The following is a 27,143-nucleotide window of genomic DNA, read 5'->3' as shown; positions in this document are numbered from 1 at the left end:
AAAAGATGACACGGCATGGAATAACTTGTTTCTGAGATGAAAATTGTATGTACTCTGGTTTTAAGCAACTTTGTAAAAGGAGTTGTGTTATCATCCACTACATAAGTACAGTCATTTGTATGCACGAATAGTGTGTTAAATGAAACGTACACTTAAATAAAATGGAGAACAAAAATTTAGCTCTGAATATTCTTTTCATTTAAAACTTCTGTCCTGTACTTACGGATCTAACACAGCAGTCAATGAAGTTAATCACTTGACTAGACTCTAAGGCTGCGTCTAGACTGGCATGATTTTGCACAAATACTTTTAGTTTTTGTGTTTTTCCATTAAAAGTATTTGCGCAAGAGAGCATCTATACTGGCATGTGCGTTTGCGCAAAAGATTTGCTTTTGTGCAAAAGCATCTGTGCCAGTGTAGACGCTCGCTTGCGCAAGAAAGCTCCGATGGCCATTTTAGCCATCAGGCTTTCTTGCGCAAGAAATTAACATGGCTGTCTACACTGGCCCTCTTGCACAAGAATACTTGCGCAAAAGGGCTTATCCCTGAGCAGGAGCATCAGAGTATTTGCGCAAGAATCACTGATTTTGTACATTACAATGTCAGTGTTCTTGCGCAAATACTCGTGGCCAGTGTAGACAGACCGCAAGATTTTGCACAAAAGTGGCTGCTTTTCCGCAAAAACATGCCAGTCTAGACACAGCCTAAATGTTTAAGCGCATATACTTTCATCAGCAAGGAGATTTTCCTAACTTTCCTGCCCAGTGAAATGGAATATACCCTTGCAGAAAATGTCCCTGTGGGAAGGAAGTCTGCAGAAATCTAAACTAAACACCACACTAAACATAGTGCACTGTACAGTATGCTTGTGGTTAGTAAGGGGACTAGAGTCAAACAAGAAATTACTTCCAACATAATCCTTCAAAATGTTTGGGGTATAAGAGGCCTGATCTAGTCGGAATTTTTTCTCAATCCTGTCTCATGTCAGAGTGAAGCTTTTTAGATTGGAAGCTGAAGCCTTTGCCCTGTCAAGCACTATTCTCTCTAGTATAACAGCATTATCTCACATTAAGAAGTCTACCTAGAAATTATACCAGTGGCTCTGTTATAGGAGCAACTCTGTGCCCTGTGATACTATGTAAATATTTTCAATTATAAGACAATCCAATTGATCTTGCTGCCTGTTTATTGTTATCAGTGAAATACACTTTTTTTGTTAGACCAAGCAGACTAACTCCACCATCCTTCTATCATATTATATTGAGGTGGGCAATATGCAGCCTACACACTTTGTGCATCTGCAGGTGTGGCTGCTTGTAGCTCCTGTTGATCGTGGTGCTCTGTTCCTGCAGTTCCCATATTCTGGCTAACCCTGGCATTGTCCACCTCCTCCATTGATGCATGATGGGCCACATGGATGTCTGTGGATGTAACTACTCCAGTTTCCTATAGCCAGGAAATCAGACTCCTTAGGAGTATTTCATGGATCTCATGCAGTTGTTACTAGCACACTTATTTCCAAATATAGCATTATAGGTGGAGCCTAGAAATTACTGACCAGGATTGTGAATCTACTAAAGAAGACAGGAGAATCCACCCACACAAAGAATCTAACCCAAGTTTTAGAATGGACTAAGAGAATGCTAGAATAGGACTCTGTTAATGTTGTGTGTTTGCCCAAAGAGCCCCTAATTTAGCTGAACATTTAATCACATGCTTCATTATAAGTGTTTTGTTGCATCAGAGCTGTAGTAAAGATATGTTCAGAGATGTAATATGGAGTTCATTAATTTTTAAGAAACTCTGAGTACCTAATCCTTATATTTAGGGAAGTTTTTCTAGCTTTTTATCTGCAAGTCACTTGAGGGCCTTGTACAAACTGTCTCCTCTTTCTTTTTTAAGCCGTGTTAACAACATTACCCAGGTGACTTTCCCATGTTCACTCAGCAAATCAGTAGCAGAGCCAGGATTAGGAAGTCCAGAGCTCCTGACTTCCAGTCCTACACAAACCACTAGACAAATCTGCCTCCCCATGGCCATGATTCTGGGCCACATTCCAGTTCTTTTATACTGCTCCTGCAGAGACCCCCATGCTGATGGATTCTCCAGATGCTTTAGGAGTAAAGTAATAATTTAGGACCAGATGCAAATTAGGTGTATGATAAGGGCATATGAGGAGCAGAAGCCAGAACAGAGTGCTCTGGTTACTCAGGGCAAGTTGGTAGCCCATAAGTGGCTATACACGGCCTCCATAACTTGGAGTAGTCTCTGGGGTTTGGGCAGGCCTCCAAAATTCAGAGAGCACAGAGGTGGCAAAAAGTTACCTTTGCCTTTTGCCTGCTATGTTCTGCTACTCAGGAGATGCAGCAAAAACTAGGGCTCGATGAAACTCCTCCCATGTTCTGCTTTAAACTTCTTTTTTATAATGGCACATTCTGGCAGAGATATGTTGAAGGGATAAGCAAGGAAAATTTTTGCAGGCATAAAAAAATCTGTTTTTTATGATGTGGTAGAATTTTTCCCGTTTGTCACAAAAGAAGATCCAAAATCCTCACAAAAATCCTTTCCCTTATTGTTTGCTCCACTTGTTAAAAATTGTGTAACTGATGTAGCCATAAAGCCAGTTAACAGTTTACCATGGAATAAACAAGAGAGAGCATCCTTGTTTTTTCGTCATGTTTTCCCATTTTCCCTTATGACTCATAATTGGTTTCTGCAAGCAGAAGTTAGACTGGAGAAAAAAAAATTCTGAAGTTACTCTGAGTCTCCCCTCTGATGATTAGATTTTGGTACAGTCCAAAGAATTTTCAGGTTAAGAAACCAGGGAGGCTTTGTTTGGAGTATTGATTTTTGGAAATTTTGTTTGCCTGACAGCCCAGGAGCAGAGTCTATATACACCAGGTAAGTGCCAATGTTAATAACACTAAAATGTGTTTAGTGGATTTGCTTGAATTGTTACCAGAAACAAAACTTTCCTCGTAGTAATGATACACTTCAATATCACTTTGATAGCCACAGTAAGAAAATGCTGTACTTGTATGTTACTGTGTGAAAACGTATTTTAAGTAACTGTGGCTCGGCTTGACACTGAACTTTGATTCAGACTTCTGAAAATGAGATATTGTAAAAATACAACTATTCAGTCACTTCTGAGGTAACCAGCCTACGGCTACATGAAGCCTAATAGTCACACCTGTAGAACAGACAAACAGACACAAAATATCAGAAGGGCCAGTGTTGATAAACAATGTGATTCCAATTTCAAACTGTTAGATCAGTTTCACAGGAGGTACAGCACTGCACCTTCTTTGATTTCTTAAAAGCATGCTCAATTGCTGCTGGGGACTTTTCTACTATGAGTCATGTGTTTGCATTTTAAAGCCTTCTTTAAGAAATGTTTCTAGAATAAATATTTAGCAAGTAGGTGTTTAGCACAATGGATAAGTAAACTTTCAAAATAATTTAACAAGATATTCCTGGACTCACTGCATTTGATTGTCATGGTCATCATTAAAACTGAATAGAATGTGAGAGCAGGGATAAGTTTGTCTTCACGGTTCCTAAAATGTTGCCAGTTTTAGTTTCAAGCAGAGAACATGTCTAGAAAGATTCCAGAAGCATTTCTATTGGCATACTTTCTCCAGTCTGTATGAGCTTATTGTTAAGTATACCCTGACTTGCACTAGTATTAATTGCAAATGTATCATCATTCAAACATGCTCAGTTATTTCCTTTGCAAATCAAGAGTGTAATCTAAGGCTCATACCATGTGCTCCTGAAATTAATTTTATGGCCATGGAAAAATCACTTAGAGCATCTCTTTAAATGTATTTGGGTACTGAAAATTGAGATAAGAACCTGTGTATTTTTAAAAATCCCATTAGGCACTTAAATACCTTGAAAATCTAGCCGTTAGCCACCTTGATTCAGATCCTGAAAGTTATTTAGATTCTTATGAATTCAGAAAGGTGTTTAATGGGATTTTCAGAAGCACAGATGAGTTAGGCACCAAAGTATTTCTGAGAATTGGATCTTCATGCCTCAATTTTCCCATCTGTAAAAAGGGAATGACAATGCTGATCTATTTAGAGGGTCGGGGGGTGGAGGGCAGGGGGTTGTTAGGAATAATTTACTCAAATTTGATTCTGTATAAAGTGGAGGCAAAAATGCAAAGCATCACAACTATATTTTTCCATAAGCAGAGATTAGCTTCTACTTTCTGAATACTTGAGAAGTTGAATGAGAGAAATATTTTTATAATGTCCATAAGATTCAAATTTGGGCAAATGTATATGTCTAATAATATTTACTACTGTGTGTACATTTTTGTCTAGCTTTAAAATGGATAAAAGATCACTGATGTAGACTGAAAACATGATCACAGGTATACATATTGCTTTTAAGAGGGTACTCTATACTTGAGAACAGGTGATTTGCCTTATAAGGGATGCAATGGTAAGTGGGTTCTTTCCACCTTGTGCATGATCGCCAGTAACAGAGGTCCTTAGCTAGACCTCAGGAATTCTATTACCTTCAGTTCATGCCCTGAAGCACTTGAGTACCCTCATTAGCATTAAGTGAGTTTACAAATGTGTAACTGATGGATAATCCAGAGATAATAGTACAGATGTAGCCCAAAGTCACTTTTGTACTTTCCTGCATTTATATAGCTTATTTCATCTAGAACAGGGGTGGCCAAACTGTGGTTCATGAAATACATGCAGCTCTTTTCCCATAAAGTGAGGCTTTCTGCATTCTTCTCCCTCCCCTCCCCAGTATCCACACTGAGGGAGGGGGTGTGGGGAGGAGATCCTAGAAACTTTGCCTTGCCTCCAAGAGAGCTGACTGACAGTCACACCAGGCCCCTGGGAAAGGTGAGGGGGCCTGACTCTCCACTCCCAGAAGGGGCAGGGCCTTGAGCAGAAGGGATGGGGTCAGGGCAGCCAGCCCTCAGTGCCATCCAGAGCCTGCCACACCAGTCCTCCCCCCCACCCCAACCCTCAGAGCCACATGGAGCAGTAGTGGCAGCAGCAGCTGGGAGCGCTGGGCCCTTTAGAATCGCCAGGCCCTGGGAGTGTTGCCTCCTTTTCACCCCTCCCAACTGTGGGCCTGCTTGCAACAGAATGGAGGGATAGGGGACTTGGGACTTCTGCCCCTTGGGGCACATCTGCTGGGACTTGGGGCTTTATCAGGAATAGAGGGTTTGGGGGCTTTATCTATCAGGCTCCTCCCCAGGAGCTGAAGCCCTGAGCCCTGGCTCTCAAACTACTGAAGGTTGTCATATGTGGCTCAGAAAGCTTGGCCACCCCTGCTCTAGAAGGATCTCCAGATGTCTGCCAACTTTGTATCTGGCTAGTTCATGACATTAGGCACTGCCTAATCAAGAGTTGTGTGTTAACTCCATCTCCCCAGAAGTATCCATGGCAAGGATTGTGCTTCCCTGGTACGCACAATTCAGATTCCTACCCCTGCTTTCGCCTTGAGCCTAGAGCTTAATTTACTGCTGGCCAGTTCCAGAAGTAAGTAACTACCCACCCCATAGTACAAGTAGCGGCATGCTGCCAAAGTTCCACCTGTTCCCCATATACTCCCATCAACTTGCTTCAGGGAGGTTTTAGTCAGGCAAGCAGCCCTGCTTATTGCTGAACCCCAGTTAAGATAGTCTGTGTAGGAACACAATACTGAGGACTTGCTTTACCCAACCACTGAAACATTCCGTCCTGCTATGTTCATTTTAATACAAATCAGACTGGGTGTATCCCCTGGTTATAAACCATGAAAATAGCTTTAGGGTCCAGATCATTCTTACAGAACTCCAGAAACCCATGGAGTTGCATCAGAGATGGTCTTGAGCCATGATGTTTCAGTTACAAAGAACACTATAGTAACATGAGCCTCCACTTTCTTAGCTCCCCGTCCATAGATTGTATAGGGACAAATTAATAGGTCTAGAAAGGACCGTTTGATCACTGTGTCTGACCACCGGTATAAGACCTTTCCCCCAAATAATTCTTTTTTGAAATCATACACTTAGTTATGGTGTGAGCACAAAGCAAAAAAGTCATCCGAACAATGCAGCTTTCATTACCTAATGTAGCTTTGGCAGAGCTGCTGTTAGCTTTGGTACCTCACCATGCCAGAAAATGCATGGGCTCATGTCCTCCTTCACCTTAAACATTAAATCTGGTTGCAGATGGAAACTTCACTAGAATCCTTGACCCCATCTACAAATAGCAATTATTGTCAGGTCAGTACCATCCCGCCTCTGTATTTCCCCAGTTGGTATGAATGGAAGGAGAAAGGACAGATATTCTCACTAGAAAGTGTAAGGCATGTACTGTAGGTAGGTTTTCCCTGGGAAGACACACAGGAAGAGGACAGCCATATCCATGCAACTAAAAATACTTAGCCCCTATCAGTTTATTTTATTACACCATTTTACACTCATGTGTCTTTCCCTTGGAATATTTCTTTGCGTGAACTAAAACCTAGTTTGGGCAGTGAAACTTTCATATGCTTAATAAAATACCAGTCTATCTAATAGTTAAGTGCACATTTTCGGTTCAATTTCCTTTCTAACCGAGTGAGTTACTACTGGACAAGAGAAGGGCTAATGCTTCAGGCCAGTTTAGCTCCCAGCAGAACCGAGACCATGGACTAGAACTTGGCAAATCAGCAAACAGGAAAATGTTTCTTTCCAAAATGGTTCTGAGTGAAGGAGATTTCACAACTGCTTTGAATTTAGCCAGGCTGTTAGTACACACTTGAAAAACCACCATTTTATAAAGCTCTTAAATCTGAGCAAATAGAAACTGACAAAGCAGTATACAGTTCTTCTCGTTTCCTGAAACCTCCTCATATTAGGAATCTTTCAGGGACATAGTTCAGCAGTAGCAGAAATGTAAAGCTTCTGGCTGTAAAACTAGTCTGCTATAGTCTAGACATTGTGAAGTGAGTTCTTGGGAGTGCATGTTACCAGGGAGAGCTACATGTTACTAAAATACCAAAAGGTATGTTTAATCTCAATTAAACAGCTGTCTTTTTACTTGGCTCACTTATTACTTATGATTTTTTTTGTTTGTTTTTCAAATGGGAATAGTCAAAGGAACAAAGTGGGAGGGTTGTTTTTTTGGCACAAATTGTCTGACAGGTTACACACATGTGACACTAACAGACAGCCATCTGCAGGTGAAACCAAATCTGGTACGGTTGCAACTCAGTGTATGAGCTTCTGCTGTGTGAGCTAAAAAGCCAGCTTGCTATTAGCTATGGCTGTAGACGAGACTCATTGTTCTCTTTGTAACTGTGTCTAGACTACATCCCTTTTTCGACAGAGGGATGTAAATTAGACACTTTGAAATTGCAAATGAAGTGGGTATTTAAATATCCCTCTCTTTTGCATAATCACGTAATGGCGCTCTTTCGAAAAAGCGCCATTTCAAAGGTAAAAACGCAGTCTAGATGCGGTTGTTGAAAACAGCAGGCTTTTTTGAAAGATCCCGTACTCCTCATTTTTTGAATTTTGTGAATTCCATGTACAGAAGTGTCTGGATTCATAATGAAATAAATGTCTTTCCAATAAATCTGGCTCCTCTTTTGAAGAGAGAGCTAGATGAGAAGGCCACACTTGCTGCAGCCTCTCAGATTAAAAAGCAACTTAGTGCCTTGTTTTATGAAGATGAAAAAGCCTTTGTGACTTCACTGTAACCTCCCTGTTGTGAAATGAAGATATGCTTGTAGACAGCAAAACACACTAGCCGTAGAAATCTGTGCTTAAAGGGCATCAATTACTTTAAAAAAAAATCACACTTCTTTCTGAAATCTTCTAACCTATAGGACTTAGTAACACACACGGTGACTAAAATTGGCAGATCAGCAAAGAAATATCTGTCTCCGTTAAGATATATATTTCTCTGTTATTTTCAGCTTGTTTACTGTGGATATTTGACAGCACTTTGTATATAATAATTTTAACTGTTTTCCCTGCAGGAGTTAATGAGCTCTCTGGTTTTGTTTGTGTGGGTCTTCCACACAGCAGGGAAGACAAATTTAGTTTTTTTTAAATAAAAAAGCTAAAACCTCAACAATCATCAGCAGCACTCAGAGGTATAATGTCTAAAACTGTTCTTAAATGTCCTTAAATGGATCGGATTTCAGGTTGATGGCCCTTTAATTTTAGAACTCCTGATGGAGCTATGCAGAATGTTATTTAGCTCTGAGCTCGCTCCAGCTGAGGACGTGTGGCTAGATAGTCACTGTAAGTAAAAATCAAGTAATACTCTTGCAGTTAAAAAAGGAAGGGGCCATGTGAGTAGAGGCTTATAGAAAGGAGAACTGTCTGCCTGGATTAACTTCATTGTCTCTGCTGTTGAGCTTATGCAAGTCAATATCTCCTGGCAAGGAACAGTTTAGAAAAATGCTTTCAAGCCTGATGCTAGTTCCTGAGAAGTGCTGAGCATTCTCTAGTCAGTTTCAACAGGAGTTGTGAGTGTCCAGCTTCTCCTTGAATAAGCTTTCAGGTCTGCGGCTTGATTGTGTTGTACTGGGCAGAGGCATGAACGAGGCTTCATATTCCAATGCCTGGAAGTTTAGTGTGGCGAGTCTAAATTAAAGACTGTAAAAGTAAAGCGCACTACTGCAACTGGAGACAAGGTGGGGGGCAGGGACGAGTAGTTTTACTAGAATCTATTGACCGGCAGATTTTTCAGTCTGAAGTACGTGCTTTCTTTGTTTACTGCAGCCCAGCCTAACTAGCAATGCTGAGGAGGGTCTCAAATTATAGCAATACATTTTAGGGCCACTCATTAGCAAGCATTACACAGATGATGTTTCTCATTAATTGACAGTGTGCGGAGCCCTCCAAGGAACTCAGCAGGGGTTGCCAAGCCTTGCTCTATATGTTTGTAAATCCAGTAAGAATGCCAGCAAGGTAAGATGTTTTCTAGCAGTTAATCAAGAGATTGGAAGTAAAAAAATGGGATCGACTGTTGAAACAATATCCTCCAGCCTATGGCAACATCATCTATTTCCTCATTCCCCAGGTACTGCTGTATTTCACCACCTCACTGTCTTGAATGTAGTTGTCCTCCCAACCAGGCCCGCTGATACGTAGTTGGCCAAGGGGGCTGTTGACCTGGGGCCCGGCAATTCAAAAGGGCCCAGGGCTCCCAGCCACTGCCTCTATCACAGAAATGGTGACAGCTGGAGCACCAGGCCATTTAAATAGCCACCTGAGCACCACAAGGCACGTTCCTGGTCACTCTGAGGGCTGCCTCGGGGGAGAAAAACATAATACTCTCTGGGTGGTTGAGGGCTGGTTGCCCTTAGCCACTCCCCTTCTTCCTGAAGCTCTACCTCTTTCAGCAGCACAGAGCCTGATCACAATGCAAAGCCCCTGCAAGGTAGTGACTTACAGAGAGGGAACATATTTTCAAAAGTGGATGTTTTACCATTACTGAGGTAGCAGGAATCAGTTGGAGCTAGGCTTCTACCTTTGGATTTGGGCCTAAATGACTTGACCAAGGCCACACATGGGCTGTGTCTAAACTGGCAAGTTTTTCCACAAAATCAGCTGCTTTTGCAGAAAAACTTGCCAGCTGTCTACACTGGCCGCTTGAATATCTGCGAGAACACTGACTTCCCACTGTCTGAAATCAGTGCTTCTTGCGGAAATACTATGCTGCTCCCGTTCGGGCAAAAGTTCCTTTTGCGCAAAGCTTTTGCACAAAAGGGCCAGTGTAGACAGCTCAGATTTGTTTTGTGCAAAAGAGCCCCAATCGCGAAAATGGCGATCGGGGCTTTTTTGCGGAAAAGCGCGTCTAGATTGGCACGGACGCTTTTCTGCAAAAAGTGCTTTTGCGGAAAAGTGTCCGTGCCAATCTAGATGCTCTTTTCCGCAAATGCTTTTAATGGAAAACTTTTCCGTTCAAAGCATTTCCGGAAAATCATGCCAGTTTAGACGTAGCCAGGGAATCTGTAGCAATCAGAGAATTGAATGATTGTCTCCCAAATCTCAGGTTTGCAGCCTAACTACCAGGGTATTCTTCCTCGCTAGAATTCATGATAGTTTGCAAAACTGACTCCTTCCAACACTGCTGCCCTGAAGACCCAGATGGCTATGCAGATATTGGTTGGATTATGTTCTTTATTGTATGACAGCCTTTATGCGTTGCTGCAATAAAGCTGTTGTATAGTAGTTGGGGGGGAAGGGGGGAGGTGTTAATCAAGAAAGGACTGAAAATCCCATCACCCAGTACATTAGGAGGGGGGATGGGGAAAGTCATTAAAAACCTAGTTCTGTGAATAATGCAATGACAAGTTGAAAACCTTATCCCCTCTGGAACTATTTTAAAAACAAGCATATCTTGTAAATAGACTCGTTTGAAATCTTAGTTAGCCAGTGGAGACTTTTTAATGAGAAAGCGTCAATGAGTGTTATCATGAGATATTAATCTGTATTCCATTCAAATTAGAGTAATTATTTTTTCTCAGCTATTCCTTTTTTAATTGGTAAAATATTCTGCGCTTGACTTTGTAGCAGGTGGGAAGAAGCAAATCTACTTAATATTCCTTCTCTTTAGAGACCAACTGCCAAATAGAATATCTTATTTAAGGATCATTAATGAAAAAAGAATTGCCCTCAAGAAAAGGAAAAGTGTTTAGAATAATACCATAGTACTGAGCTGTTTTGCCCCTGAACAGCCAACATAGATACTGTTGAGCTCAAAGGCTGTTTGTATTGATACAAAGAAATATCTTTGAATCACATAAGTGGTAAAAATCACATGGTTTAATACTGAAGGGACTCCTGTAGATTTCATTGAGGCCAGGATTTCCCCGTAATTCTTTGTACTTGAGCAAAACTTCCCATTGTTATCAATAGGGGTTTTGCCTAAGTAAAGACAGAGGAAGATTTTTGGCCCATGAAAGCTAGAAATATGAAAGAAATACTGAATAATGGTGTATCACTTTTCTAGCACAGGGTACTCACCCAGTCTCTGCTGTGCCAATCTGCATACAGCCCACCACTAACATCAATACAGATCAGAGATTTTCGCTCTAAAGGAAAATCTGCTATATTTAGTTACATGTTTAGGCCGCATCCAGGATTTTGTACGTTTGCAAATAATTGCAACAATGGAGGATGCATATCTGATATCAAAATGCTCCTTCCACTCCAGTGCATGAATGCGCTAACACCTAACAAAGACCATTCAGGTACTTTGCTTAGACCTGGGTGAATTCTTTTTAGATGACAGTTTTGTTCACTGAAAAATGTGTATTTGTGAAAACACATCTTGCAAGTTCATATCAAATTCACTGAATAGTTTCAGCTAGAAAAAAATCCAAAAATGTCAATTATTTCATTTCAAATGTTCTATGATTTAAAAAAATAAAAATGTAAGCAAAGGGTAAGAAACTCAAATGAAACTTAACATCTCAGATCAAATAGAAAATCTTGTTCAACCTGAAATGAAATTCGATTCATTTCTGAGTTTTGACCCTATAATCAACCAATCAGTTATTTGCATAGCTCTAACTGCAATTGCATGCCCTGTTACATGGTATTTCTCCCTATACTCTACAACAGTATTTCTCAAAGTGGTCCACAGACCCACTCTGAGGCTACGTCTACACTATGAGCTTGCATAAGTCGCAATCTCATGTGCATATTTTCTGCCGATCCATTTTTGCGCTGGGGTTTTTGTGCAAAAACAAGCAGTGTGGACGTTCTCTTTTTGCACAAAAATCCCAGCACAAAAATGGATCGGCAGAAAATATACAAATGAGTTAGGGACTTATTTGCATATTTCGTGGAGAAAACTCATAGTGTAGACACAGCCTGAGAGAGCTGCTAATGGGCTGTTCTGGTTTCTTTACTTACCAACTCTGCAGCCACAGAGCCTCGTGGCTTCCATTGGCACCGGCTTACCACTTGTAGACAAGGGGAGCCACAGGAAGCAGCAGCCTGGGTCTTCAAAAGCCATGTTGAAAATGAGGCTGTGCAAAATATTATAAAAGTCATAAACAATCCTGAATAAGTTCTGCTACTAATTCCTGACATGGAGCATGTTTACTGCAGATGGAAAACTTGAGCTGTGGTTGTCTAAATCACATGGCATGTTTGTATTATCTGACTTCATAGTCAAGTAATCAACTCTTAGAATCAGTGCAAGCACAGATGGCAAATTTCCTATTCACTTTCCACCCATATCCTCAAATACCAGTTCCTTCTGTGAATATTGCTGTCAGGAAAATCAGTTCACTGAAATATCAATACAAAAGCAAGTCCAACCCAAGTATATGCCTTTAAAATTAAAATAGCTTCTTGTGGAAATTGTTAGTCTTCACCCACCTCTATTCATCATTCATATACACAGAAGAGGAGACAGTGGGCTCAATTTTCTACCTGGCTGTGGAAGAGAGGAGAAGGTGATGACGAACACATTCTTCTTGGAAAGGCCTTATATGGTCACCTTCCAGGATTCTCTGGGAATCTCTTATTCAGTCATCTCCCTGCCATTGTGGGGCACTGACATACCTCAAATCTCTCCTAGTCCTCCCTCTGGCATATAATCTAGTCTCCTGTGGGCTGTAATATTTTGGTCTCATACAAGTTGTTGGGGTTAAAGTGTGGATGTTGGGTGGTGGGTATTGACATGTGATATACAGAAGGTCAAACTAGATGATCTGGTGGTCCCTTCTGGCCTCAAAAACTGACTCTGAATCCCATCAGATGGAAAAAGGCCAAAGCCTTCCCAGATACTCTATCTTGGGGGCACACATCCCCTCCATTCAGAATGTACCTTCCTAGAACCATGAGCCAAGACAGAAGTGCCATGTATCTGCTCTGTCCAGGATCTTTATTATTCTACCTAGTGAGATACACCCTCAGAATTTTCTCCAACTCAAAAATTAGGTCCTGGGTAATATCCAAGAAAAATTCTTTTAAAACTTCACAATCTAACCCCAGACTAATCTACTTTGTAATCCACCTTTTTATCTGACATCAGTCTATAATTTTGCCTAGAACTACTGGTTGTGCAATCTCTTTGTTTTGAGAGCATGATGAGGGGGGATAGCTAAAACACTCTGAAGAACCTTTCAAATTTACACAAGCCATTAATCTTAATCTAGGTTGGACAGAGGACTATGTCTTCATCAGTGAAATCTTTCAAAGATCAGAAGTATCATCAGCTCAAGCAGCAGTGTATCAAACAAAGACAACTGTTTGAAGATCCAGAGTTTCCAGCATCAGACGAATCCCTTTTCTACAACAGATTCCCTCCTGGAAGAGTGGAATGGAAGCGGCCAAAGGTAATTTTACACCACTTGGTGATGAATGGAGCCCAGTTTATGCTGCTTATATGCAAAGTTAATGGAATGCTTTTAATTCCTAGACACCCCTCAGTAGTAAAATATAATTTACAAAACAATTCTTGTCCTCCCTGCTCCTCCCCATCCCATTTATTTCATTCAGCTCTAAGGTAGAGAAAACAGACTTGCTGTGTCAATAGCTGTCCAAAATATATTAATGCCTTAATATAGGAAGACACAATGTGAATTAAAGGCTGTGCATGATGAAGGATATGTCTAGACTTGCATATCTTTTTCCAACTTTTCTTTGTAGTGTAGACATAGCCTAACTAAGGCTTTTATTTAAACAACAAATGGTCTGGTAGCTCTTTACAGGCAGCCCACAAAAGCTCATGATACATCTTCATATTTTGTTAGTCTATAAAGTGCTACCAGACCATTTGTTGCTTTTTAAGTTGATCCTGTACAGACTAATTCGGCTACCCCCTGAAGGTTTTTACTGTTGATAATTCTTCAATATATAGCCAAATATTTGAGGTGACTATAATTAGTTCCATTCAAATTAATATTCTCAGAATGTACTAAAAAACTCTATTTGTAACAGATCACTCAATACAGTTATATGTTCTTGGAGTAAAATAACAATCACCTGGGTCAGTCTGTAGAGAAATCTCTTTTTGGCCTACTGTGCTGACAGAAGTAGTATAATAATGTGACAGACTTGGTTAATCATGGTTTCACTTTGTGATGTACTAAAATTTAAAACCATCACTTCAAATTTATAAGGAGTTTTCTGTCCTCCTTTCAAGCAAGGGGGCTCTGCAGAGAAATGTATCTGCAGAGAAAACTGAGTTTTGAGAATTTTGTCTGAAAAGAGCCTAGAGGAAAATGGCATGATTTGGGCTTCTCTGCCTTAGGGAGCAGCATGCTCTCTTACTCTCTCTCTCTCTGTGTTTTTCATTCTTGAGTGCAGAGATTTTGGATTTCACAAAGAAAGAACAATTGTTGTAACTTTCTAGCAAAAATATTTTAGATAACATCTCTTTGTATGCCATGAACGTAACAGCCTGGCATCCCTACATAGGAACACAGAAAGAAGTTCAGAAAAGGGCAACAAAAATGATTAGGGGTTTGGAGCAGTTGCCACATAAGGAGAGATTAAAAAACTGGGACTTTTTAGCTTAGAAAAGAGGAGACTGAGAGGACATATGATAGAGGTCTATAAAATGATGACTGGTGTGGAGAAAGTAAATAAGGAAAAGTTATTTACTTATCCCCATAACATAAGAACTAGGGGTCAACCAAATGAAATTAATAGGTAGCAGGTTTAAACCAAACAAAAGGAAGTATTTCTTCACACAGTGCACCATCAACCTGTGGAACTCCTTGCCAGATGATTTTAAAAGGACTGGATAAATTAATGGAAAATGGGTATAGCAATGCTTACTAGCCAGGCTGGATAGGAATGATGTCCCTAACCTCTGTTTATCAGAGGCTAGATATGGGTGATGGGGGAGGGATCACTTGATTACCTGTTTTGTTCATTTCCTCTGGGGCACCTGGCATTGGCCACTGTCAGAAGACTGGATACTGGGCTAGATGGACTTTTTGGTCTGACCCGATATGGTTGTTTTTATAGGAACTGCTATGCTGCATTCAATTCTATGTAGATTTTTATACCATACTGCTCCTCATAGTTGCTGGTTGCCTTCCAATTATGCATTAAGCAACACACCTACACATCTGCCAAATGATGTTTCTCTCATCCTTTCCACATGTGTAGAGTGTTCTTTTTTGGGATATTTTTATTTACATATGCCTGTCGCTATATGTCTATATTAGAGCAGGCAAGGTCAAAGAACTGCCCCTTGCACACTGAGTGAATGGAAGAACATGAGGTTTATGATAGACATTAGTTCTTGGGGGAGTAATTCCACAGTCTCAGGCTATTCTGCAGAAGTTCTCCCTCCTGTATGGACAAGCTTTACTCTAATTCTAGAGAGTTCCATTGTGCCAGAATAGCACAGCTATTGACCATGGCCTTTGACCCAGAACTTCAGATGATCTCTTTGTTACCCTGGGATGGGGCTCCAGGCTATGAAGCACTTTGAAGAGGACTGCATATGATTTTATGAAAATATCCTTCTGATATGAATATGATATAACAGGGATATGTTATACAAGCTGACTCATGTAAGGTATCATTGGAAAGGTTATGATCTAGTAGTGGTCATCCCATTTGTATGTATTGCTTTTGTATTTGAAGTTAGCAATATTGATCTGTTTCATATTTGCTGTTTTGGGTCAAACCCACTGCAGACACTTCAGGGGCTATAATGGAAAACCCTGACAGGGCAAATGGCCCGTGAGCTAGAACAATGGACTATGAATGGGCTTGGCCTTCCTGTAGACATTCCATAATGCTACTGGCTCATGGATGATGGAGTCAGGTGACTTAGTCACCTGATACTAACCTGCATCTTGGACTGTTGAACTGTTCCACAGTGGGACTATTGGAATCAAATAAAGGTTTCCTGCCTTATGGAAATTCTATAGAAGGTGGGGAGGAAAACCATGATTGTCTTCACCTGGTTTTACTTCTGCCTCCCCAAGACAGAGATACAACCATTTTGGCTCCAGGTGTTTCAAGTAACTGAAGAGAGGGAGAAGAACTGCTGGACCTAGGCTATACATCATATCTGCTACATAAGGGTCCATCTAATCCAGGGTCCTGTTTCTGATCGTGTCCTGTACTACATTTTTCAGAAGATGCAGTCCCCTACAGGAAATTAGGCAAACAATTTTATTTATGCACATGCATGCACACATTTTTTTTAACTTTCCTTTAATTTTGAAATGTATTTTCCACACTATAGAACTTTACAGGGTGGTTCAAATAACTTGTAGAAAAGAACTTTGTAATGTTCTTAATGTAACTTTGTGGGCATGTGGGGTTTTATAGAGACATTTCTATCAAACCCCATTAAGTACTAATGGGAAAATACCCTAGTGGAAAGTTATGGAATAATCTGTCCAAAAGGGGATTGATTTATACACAGGTGCATGATAGTTCATACAATTTATTTCTCTGTGGAAGAGGCAACAGAAGAATAGGAATAAGGAAAGACATCACCTCATCAGCTAGGGGGCAGCAGGAAACCAGGACCTAGTAACATCACCGTATTCTATAACCTTGCTCTAAGAACAATGCTGCAAACGGCTAAGCCGCATCTGCCATTGACTTCAGAAAAGTGGAGAGTGCTCAGTAACTTGCAGCATGTTCCCCTTGCTGATACACAGCAAATTCCTTTGCTTCTAAGTGCCATCCTCTCCTAGAGAACTGATCAGTGTTTCAATTAGAAGAACTACTTCCTGACTCTCTGCACTATATTAAGACTCTGAGGAAACCTCGTGGACACAGCTGGGTTCCAAAGAATGGTTCAATCAAAGCCTAGTTCCTGACATAAAAGACTGTTCTGGTGGCTTCTGCAATAGGAAATAGGAGAGTCTCTCTAGGACTCACAGGCTATTCTACAGAATGGTGCCTGAGAACTGCAGAGACTCCATTTCTATAATGGAGTAGAATGGGCTTAATGTTAATAGAACTGGAAAGGAAGGGGGTTGTGATGAGGGGGAGCTGCCTCCAAAAGGGGCTTGTGGAGTCTTCCCTTTCCTCTGAGCCCTCTGAGGTTGGGTGTCCTGTCTCCGGCTCTGCAACTATTAGGGATCCTGCCAAAAATATTATCCTGAGCAAGCATGTGGGGTGGGACCTTTTTCCTTTTCTGATTATGGAGACTGGACAACGTCTTGGCTGCACTAAGGTTAATCGGAGCTTTGCCATGGATTTCTATAGGGACGGGAGTGGACTTCCCTTGAGAATTAGACATTTTTAAAGGATGACTATTGCTTGACGAGCTGCAATTAACACAGAGACATTTGTACTGATGTCTGCTTGTGGACTATTTTATTAGTATCTGTCTTAATAGGAGCCAAATATCGCATCATTCTCTTCTGGCTGCTGCTGACGTGCCTGTCTTATATGGTTTGAGTTGCTGATATTATATTTGGGTCTGTCAGTCAGTTGGCAATGGGGGTTTTGGTTTGCTAATTTTACATTCCTGAAACTAGGACATAAACAAATAGTTCAGATGGAATTAAAACCATTTTCAACTCTGCTGCACCATCTAGCTTTCCAGTGGAGAATGTAATTGGGTTATATCTGGACAGATACGGGGCAACAGAGTGTGGAAACTATGTAGCTGGATCCATAAAGTGCTTTTATCCTTAAGTGCATAGAGTTTCATCCTTAAGTGCACTGTTATCCACAGCCTCCATTTTTGGACCAGTGCATGCAACAGAAATTTAGCTGGAGTTCTCTAAAGGGTACCCTAGAGAACTTCTCACACAGCACCCTAAATTTTAAATAAAATTTACACAATTTACGCTATGCAAATTGCATGCCTAATTTAGTTTTTTTTTAAATAGCTTATTTTGCAATTTGGCCCATCTACACAGTGCCAAATTTCAAAATAACTTGCTATTTCGAGCCATTCCTTAATCCTTGGGGTGGCAAAATAGCACTCCCATTAGTTCGAAAAATATTTTGAAATAACAGGCAGCTTGTGTAGACGCAGGTAGCTATTTCAGGATACCTCCAGTATCCCAAAATAGCTGTGCAGTGTGAACGTGCCCTAAATAACTGAATTGCCTCTTACCGTGTGTGTCCGTGTCCTACTCTCTCACATATTTAAGACCAGTGTCTGGGATCCTACATGGTAAGGAAAGGCAGGTGTTCTGGTCTGTATAGATTTAGAGCTTTTTAAGTGGTGCTATTAATTTTACAAGCATAGAAACGGAGTTTAGTGAGCAGTGTGAGAAGTTTTGCCTGCTCACGTTTTCCAATTACAAAATTAGATTGCTCTTTGCACAGTAAAATTGCCTGTGCACAGTCTGAGCTGTAGCCCAGTGCACAGATGCCGTCATTCAGGGTTCTGATGTTTAGTGTGGGTTTCCCCAGTTCTCTGAAAAGGAGAGACGGGAAATGCTATGGAATCATTGACTGAAACAAAGAAATGAATTATCCCAAAGAGCACAGTGCTTTAGAGAAGGGAGGGAAGGGGACTGAATGATTCTGTTTCCCCTGAGATGAGCAACCGATGTGGTAAAGATCCAGGGAAGGCTTTGTGCGGCACTTCCTAGGGGACACAGCATGGGAGTTGGAGTCCACACAAGAGAGCCTTTTGGGCTGGCTGATGGGCCACTGTGGTGCTTGGCAAAAGTTAGCACAGCTGCCAGGGACTGGTCCAAACCAGTTTACAGCCTTGCATAGCTGCCTGTGAACTGTTCCTGAGCAGAGACTGGCTGAAGCACTTTGTGCCTGTACCAATATGATGGGAACAAGAGGGGTGCTGCTTAGCAGTGGTGCAAATAGGCCCATATGGTGCCAAACTGGCAACAAGTCATTTTTACCAGAAAGACTCCCTGCCAGCCATCCCCAGCTCCTCCACTGGCTGCTTTGTTTCTGTGTATGGGCCGAGGTCGGGGGAGGGAGGCACGGGGCTGGGAGTGTTATGGCAGCTAGAGGAGCTGCTGGCATTCTGCTACTTTCCCTACTGCCCCTCCCATCAGGGAAAGGAGCAGAACTTCCAGCCTCATCCCCCACTTCTCCCCAGCTCTATATACAGAGAAGCAGCAGCTCCGTAGAAGGGAAGCAGGAGGGGCTGGTAGTTCTGCTCCTTTCCCTGCTGGGAGAGGCAGAAGGAAAGGAGCAGAATTCCAGCAGCTCTAGGCTGCCCTAGTGCTCCTAGACCTGCCCCTGAGGTGATGTGGGGTGCCGTCTTATTCTGGTCTTGCTGAAACAAAAGACAGGACTATGCAGCACTTTAAAGACTAACCAGATGGTTTATTAGGCAATGAGCTTTCGTGGGCCAGATCTACTTCCTCAGATCAAATTGTGGAAGAAAATTGGCCATGACCATTTATACCAAAGGGATACAATAAAAAAAGTGAACTTATATAAAATTGACCAATCAGATTTTAGAACAGAGAAGGAGAGTGGGGGGGGGGGGAAGATTAGTGTCTATGAGATAATGATATTAGGGGTAATAATTGGGGAAGCTATCTTTGTAATGGATAAGGTAGTTAGCATCTCTGTTAAGGCCCATTCATAAAGTGTCAAATTTAATCATGAATGACAGTTCTGAGGTTTCTCTTTGTAGAATGGTGTTAAAGTCTCTTTGAAGCAGGATACATGTAGTTAGGTCATTGAGACAATGCCCAGTCTGGTTGAAATGACAAGAAACTGTTTTTTCTTTGTGAAACTGTCTGATGTCTGATTTGTGTGCATTGATTCTTTGGCAAAGTGTCTGAGAAGTTTGTCCAATATACATAGCAGACGGACACTGTTGGCACATGATGGCATACATTATATTTCTGGATGAACAGGAATGTGTGTTCTTGATCTTGTAACTGATGTGGTTAGGTCCAATGATGGTGTCAGCATTGTAAATTTCTCTTCCAGTTTTCACTCCTTGTGGGATTACTCCAGTTCATCACATTCTCACCGTACACAGGTAACAGCCAGAACACCTGATTTGCCTTTCCCTAGGCTGCTTCCCTCAGAGTTTCTGAGAGCAGGGTTACTCTTCAGTCAGGATATGTGATTGCAGCATTTTTGTATGTTCCTAAGGCTGTGTCTAGACTATATCCTCTGGGAGAGGCATAAAGATCTTGCAGAAAATGGGGGTTTTGCGCCAAAACCCCTCCCCATCCACACTGCTTGTTTTTGCACAAAAATGGCTTGAATAAATTATGCAAAATGCTGATCCACGCTTCATTTGCATAGGCTCTGCGAGCAAAGCCAGCAGTGCAGACGTAGCCTGAGCACAGCCATGAGGACAGGTATTGTGGAATACTGCTATGTTGTATCATGCAAGCAAGGTAGTAACAAACTTCAACAGGCCTTTATTTGCCAAAGGTGAAACCTCTTTTACAAAGCTGTTGCTGCTCCCCTCTGTAGCTCTCACTTAGGCCTGGCCCATCTCCTCCTCCCTCCTTCCTGTTTCCTGTGCGTCCAGATTCCAACAGCCAGTGCTCCCAGTTCTAATAATTACAAGCAGCATCTAAAACACCACATGCTGGAAGCCAGTTCCATGGACAAAACAAACAGCAGAGTCTACACTGTCTCTTGGGCTGTGTCCAGACTCCATGCCTCCGTCGACGGAGGCATGTAGATTAGCCAGCTCGGAAGAGGGAAATGAAGCCGCGATTAAAATAATCGCGGCTTCATTTAAATTTAAATGGCTGCCCCGATCTGCCGATCAGCTGTTTGTCGGCAGATCGGGAGAGTCTGGAGGCGATGCCCCGACAAAGAAGCCTTTCTTCATCGACACAGGTAAACCTGGTTTCACGAGGCTTACCTGTGTCGATGAAGAAAGGCTTCTTTGTCGGGGCATCGCGTCCAGACTCTCCCGATCTGCCGACAAACTGCTGATCGGCAGATCGGGGCAGCCATTTAAATTTAAATGATGCCGCGATTATTTAAATCGCGCCTTCATTTCCCTCTTCCGACCTGGCTAATCTACATGACTCCGTCGACGGAGGCATGGAGTCTGGACACAGCCTTGGTGAACAATAAAGGGAGGGGGAAAGATAAAAGTCTCTCTCATGGCTCGAAGTTTTTTGTCACCAAAACTGGGTATTTTTCTGGACAAAAGTTGCATTCCAGTGTAAATGCTCTCAATGTTTTGTCCCCAAAAGGCACTTGTCAGAGACAAAATGTGCCAGTATAGACAACGCTCTAATCTGCAGTGCTGTGACTCTCTGCTGTTGGCACATGAAGCAGCTAATTAAAGCTAGTTCAGTTACAGCAGCAGGTGCAGTTAAATCCTGTGATTGCAATGTAGAAAGACTCTTAGCAAGAGACATGGGCTTGGTGCCTTGGCACAGGACAAGGAGCCAGGACCTAACTTCTGATCCTGGCTTTGACACTGACCTCCTCCATGGCTTTGGACACACCATGTTAACTCCCTGCTTCAGTTTCCCCATCCATAAAAGCAGGCTAATGCCTCATCTTTGGGATACAGGTTTAAGGCTGAATTTGCCAACATTTGTACAGTGCTTTGGCTGTGAAAAGAGCCATGTAAAATTCTAATTATTAATAGCTTTACTCTCAAGTCCTATCTCTGTCTGGACCTTTGCTGAGGAATAGTGCACACATGACTGGTGTTCTATGTTTAGCATGCATTAATGCTAACCCCTTGCTTAATCCCTTCAACATTGGCATTTTCCAAGCAAAATTAATGCTAAGGAGTTGCGTCTTTGGAAATATCTCTGCAGAGGTTTAGCTCTGATATGCTAAAAATAGGGAAAATGCCACATTAGAAGCCCTATTGTTGTCTTCACATCAGCACCTGTGAGATTAATATGTCCAATTTGTAAAACCCTGCCAGATTAGCAGCAGTACCAGGCTACCCTGATTTCCATTAATAATCTGTTTTTTAAAACGTCCCCTGGAAAGCAAAGGAAAGCCAGTATGGACTTGCTCTTCTTACACCTGAGGATTTAGAATTTGATAAGAAGAAAGGCACCATGCATTGCACTGCAATTCTTCAGTAATGGCTGGATGTCACAGCAACATATTCACAAAGAGAGAGCTAGAGGTTCTGTACAAAGGCTCCCAAGCCACTCAGCCATCTCAGGCCAAAAGAACAAGTCTCTCCAATGCACTGTGTTCTCACATTATTTGGATGCAGAAGTGGTACCATGTCAGAGCATCTCCACTGGCAGCATGGACCAGAAGGTTATGGGTTCAAACTGTACACAGGAGTTGAGGCTTAGTCATAGACTTTAAGGCCAGAAGAAACCATCACCTAAGTCTGACCTCCTGCACATTACAGGCCACAAAACCTCACCCACTCCTGAAATAGACCCCTGAAGTCTGAGGGTATGTGTACACTAGCCCCCTAGTTCGAACTAGGGAGGCTAATGAGGGCGACTGAAATTGCTAATGAAGCGTGGGATTTAAATATCCTGCGCTTGATTAGCATATTCTCAGCCAGTTGACATTTTGGAAATTGACAAGCCTGAAGTAACTGCCCGCACCTATACGCGGCAGAGAAGTGGGATTCCGCGATAGCTAATTTGAACTAAGGGGTTTATCTTGGAATCCCACTTCTCTGCCGCGTGTAGACGCGGGCAGTTACTTTGGGCTAGTCAGTTTCCAAAATGGCGACCGGCCGGGAATATGCTAATCAAGCATGGGATATTTAAATCCCGCGCTTCATTAGCAATTTCGGTCACCCTCATTAGCCTCCCTAGTTCGAACTAGGGGGCTAGTGTAGATGTACCCTGAGTTACTGAAGTCTTCAAATCATGGTTTAAAGACTTCAAGTTACATAGCACCCATTCAATCAATTTACACTCATTTAAACTTGCAAGTGATCCATGTCCATGCTGCAGAATGTGGCAAAACCCTTCCAGGGTCTATCTAATCTGACCTGGGGGAAAACTACTATCCAACCTTAAATATGGCAACTGGTTGGATTCAGAGTATGTGGATCACACCAACAAAGGAAATACTACTGAGAATTTGTTCCCAGCTAACTTTGAGCCTTCCCCATCCAGTGTCCCCACCGTTGCTCATGTTGTAGTTCCGTACATGGTAGTGGTGGGCAGCCACTGCATGAGAAAACATCTTGCTCCTTGTTCACTACAGTGCACTGGGAAGGGTTCAGCATGGGCTGGAGTAGACCCTCCCCACCCCCTGCCATGGACAGGGGCTACTCTGACTGGCCGGTTGGAGTGGGCTCTGCAGGGCTGGGGCAGTTCCCTGCCCAACGGGGGTGGGGAGTTATTCCAGCCCTTACTGGTTAACTGGAACCACTAAGGGTGAGGTTTACCAGTGAACCATTCACATCCCCTATTCCCTGTCCCATGAGACAACGTAGCCGGGGAGCAGGGCCATTGACCCACACGATCCCATTGGGGTGCCACAAGAGTGTAGGCACTGCAGTTCAACTTGCCTCTTACATGGACCATGCATGACTAGGGAAGATGCTTGCTCCCTTCCCAGGTGGAGTCACGTCCAGGCCAGGAAGACTCCAGCCCTGAATGTACAGATGTGTGCTAAGGTCCTGGGATGGAAGGTTTGTCTATGTACTCAGCGGGCTGACTGGAAAAATGCCAGTCCTTCACAGGGAATTTTAAAACAGAAAAATGGCCATACTGGGTCAGACCAAAGGTCCATCTAGCCCAGTATCCTGTCTGCTGACAGCGGCCAATGCCAGGTGCTCTAGAGGGAATGAACAGAACAGGTAATCATTAAGTGATCTATCCCCTGTTATCTATTCCCAGCTTCTGACAGAGTCCAGAGACACCATCCCTGCCTGTCCTGACCATTGAGAGACCTATTCTCCATGAATTTATCTAGCTGTATTGAATCCTGTTATAATCTTGGGTTTCACAACATCATCTAGCAAGGAGTTCTGTAGATTGACTGTGCATTGTGTGAAGAAATACTTCATTTTTCTTTGTTTTAAACCTGCTGCCTATTAATTTCATTTGGTGATCCCCTAGTTTTTGTGTTCTAGGAAGGAGTAAATAACTCTTCTTTATTTACTCTCCCCACACCAGTCATGATTTTATAGACCTCTATCCTATCTCCCTTAGTTGTCTCTTTTCTAAGCTGAAAAATCCCAGTCTTATTAATCTTTCCTCAATCATACCCCAGTCATTTTCTTGGTCTTTTTTCTGAACTTTTTCCAATGCCAAGGTATCTTTTTGAGATGAGGCGACCATATCGGCATGCAGTATTCAAGATGTGGGTGTACCGTAGATATATACTGAGACAATAAGGTATTCTTTGTCTTATTCTTTAGTGCTTTTTTAAAGATTCCTAGCATTCTGTTTGTATTATTGAGTGTTGCTGCACATTGATATTTTTTTCCAAAATGTCTGAAAAATTTGGGGAATTAGTTTTAGAAAATTGAAAGCAAACCTCTTCGCTGAAAAATGGAAGAGGGGGAGGAAACCTGACAAACAAACTTCCAGAATAAAAATCATTGATTTTATTTTGTAAGAAAAAGCTAGCTTCCATTTAAAAAAATCCAAGACAAAAATGTCCCTGTGGTAATATTAAAATCAACCCCTCCCATTCATATTTTCTTACTTCTCCACTCAGCTTACTTGGAGTTTCCATTCTCCCGGCCAGCTTTTGAAAGCCTGGAGTGTCCTCTGTGGAAGTGGGCCATGAGTGTCCTCTATAAATGTAATGTAAAGTTTGGGTGGCTGCTTTTCATTATCCTTTCTTCGCATCACCGGAGTCATCATTCTTCACACAATGACTGTTATCCTTTACAAATGATATATAGAGACTTATGTGTTAGTAATTATGAGACCACACAGGTGCCATTCAAAGGCACAATGATATATTAGTTGCTCTGCAAGGAAATGCAGGGGGCTTCTAGGTAATTATTAATTGTTATAAGTATTGGCTTAATATTATAATACATGGTGGTGTACACTGAAATTATCAGTGATTGATCATAAGTGCACTGAAAAGGTGGTTAACACTTTAGGAGCAAAATTTTACTTTCAGTTAAAAGCAGATTTAAATGTTGATCTTGACCTTCCAATTTCCCCAAGGGAGTCTTTGCTCCAACCATGAGACAATGCAAATATACGTGTGACTTCTGCTTGGTCCTACCATAAAGCCTGCTCTGAGAGCAGACCAGGTATATTTTGAATGTCTGTCAGGAAGTAAATCAAGATGTGTGTTTTGATATGTGTTTCCCCATCAGTCTGCGGGATCTCTTAAAAAAGATATATAAATAATTTATGCAATAGTAACCTTTAATGTAAGCAAACTTTAAAACCTAAAACACTGACTGTACCTCTTAAAGGAAATGTGCAAATTTGGGATCTGAAGCTAATATTTGTTTATATGAGCAAGACGAGATGGACGAGGGTAGTATCTTTTATTGGACCAATTTCTGTTGGTTAGAGACAAACTTATGAGTTTACCCAGAGCTCTTTTTCATATTTAAGTATGGCAATCAAAGGGGCATAGGCAGAAATATTAGTGCTGCCATTCAGGTTGAAATTGTGTGCGCAAGCGATGTTTTACATGGTAGGGTGGGGTGGAGGAACCATAAAAGAGATTATTACTGACATTTAAAAATAATTTCCTTTAGTTAGCCTGTGTATTCAGTACCTAGCGCTACATACTCATAATGAGTTCTGCATTCCACAGAAGCCTGCAAATGAAGTCGACTAACATGGAACACTTGATTTGCTAAGGGGTTACAGTGTCCTTGGCACCTGATTACTTTAAGCCCTGATGTAACCATCCATCATTCTAATACAAATGCCATTCTTCTAACTGTGAATAGCTGCTTTACGAGAACTGGCTGACTTAGTCCTGATTACAAAAAAGAGGAAAAAATGGCTCCTGGGAAAGTAGGTGTTAAATCCATCCCAGCTGTGTATCGCAGATATTGGCACAGCTCCCAGAGATACACGTGCCAATACTAAAGCATGCTCTTCACACGCGTTACCCTAGCAACTGCACTCTCAAATGGCAATGACATTCCACAGACCATGCTGCAGTTATTAAGTTACAATGTCTTCAGGTTCTTAGTTGTAATTTTCAGCTGAACTGGGGGAGTGAGGGGGAAACCCTCAGTGATATTTACAATGAATTGCCACCAAACCAAGGTTTTGGTATAACCAACTCAGGGAGTTAAATACCAGTCAATTTAACTTCTGTGCCAGAAAAGATAATGGAGCAAATAATTAAGGAATCCCTTTGCAAATATCAGGAAGATAAGTAACAGCATGGATTTGTAAGGAACAAACCATGTCAGACCAACTCGATATCTTATCAAAGAAAGCTAACAAGCCCTGTGGATAAGGGAGAAGCAGTAGATGTGATATATCTAGATATGCATTTGATACAGTCATGCATGACCTTCTCATTAACAGACTAAGGAAATACAACCTACTTAGAGCTACCATAAGGTGGGTGCATAACCTTTTGGAAATCTTTCCACAGAATAGTTATCAAAGGTTCATTATGCCCTTCTAGCATGACACTGAGTGAGGTTCTGTAGGGATCATTTCTGTGTTCTATTCAATATCTTTATCAATGGTTTATATAATGACATAGAGAGTACATATAAAGTTTGTAGATGATACCAAACTGGGAGGGGTTTCAAGTGGTTTGGAGGATACAATTATAATTCAAAATTAACAGGATAAACTAGAGAGATAGTCTGAGGTAAATAGGGTACAATTCAAGAAGGACAAATGCAAAGTGCTCCACTTAGGAAGGAACAATCACCTGCACACATACAAAATGAGAAGTGACAGTATAGGAAAGAGTACTGTGAAAAGGGATCTGGGAGTCATAGAATCATGGAATCCTAGAACACTAGAACTGGAAGGGACCTTGAGAGGTCATCAAGTCCAGTCCTCTGCCCGCATGACAGGACCCAGTACTGTCTAGACCATCCCTGATAGATGTCTGTCTGACCTGCTCTTAAATATCTCCAGAGATGGAGATTCCACAGCCTCCCTAGGCAACTTATTCCAGTGTTTAACCACCCTGACAGTTAGGAACTTTTTCCTAATGTCCAACGTAAACCTCTGCTGTTTCTTGTCCTATCCTCTGCTGTATCTTGTCCTATCCTCAGAGGCTAAGGAGAACAATTTTTCTCCCTCCTTCTTGTGACACCCTTGTAGATACCTAAAAACCGCTATCATGTCCCCTCTTAATCTTCTCCTTTCTAACCTCAACAAGCCCAATTCTTTCAGTCTTCCTTCACAGG

General features: G+C 41.7%; 1 protein-coding gene across 8 annotated transcripts in view; it reads left to right on the top strand.

Moving 5' to 3' along the window:
- Positions 1 to 27,143, top strand: part of CAPN6 (calpain 6) — a 113,226-nt gene that overhangs the window by 10,213 nt on the left and 75,870 nt on the right. Inside the window, exons 1-3 of one of the 8 annotated variants that reach the window (XM_075940911.2) lie at positions 2,658 to 2,901; positions 8,847 to 8,929; positions 13,138 to 13,317. In XM_075940911.2, the coding sequence (XP_075797026.2) occupies positions 13,153 to 13,317 (165 nt within the window). In that variant the 5' untranslated portion in view covers positions 2,658 to 2,901; positions 8,847 to 8,929; positions 13,138 to 13,152. Of the gene's footprint in view, positions 1 to 2,657; positions 2,902 to 6,858; positions 7,011 to 8,201; positions 8,258 to 8,846; positions 8,930 to 13,137; positions 13,318 to 27,143 lie in introns of those variants that run through there. The other 7 variants (XM_075940912.2, XM_014580138.4, XM_075940908.2 and 4 more) reach the window with 7 other exon arrangements.

Source organism: Pelodiscus sinensis, chromosome 13, assembly GCF_052426305.1.
Source record: "Pelodiscus sinensis isolate ZL-2025 chromosome 13, ASM5242630v1, whole genome shotgun sequence".
Classification (NCBI taxonomy): domain Eukaryota; kingdom Metazoa; phylum Chordata; order Testudines; family Trionychidae; genus Pelodiscus; species Pelodiscus sinensis.
The sequence above is the reverse complement of the archived record's forward strand: the minus strand, read 5'-3'. Positions and strand labels throughout refer to the sequence as shown.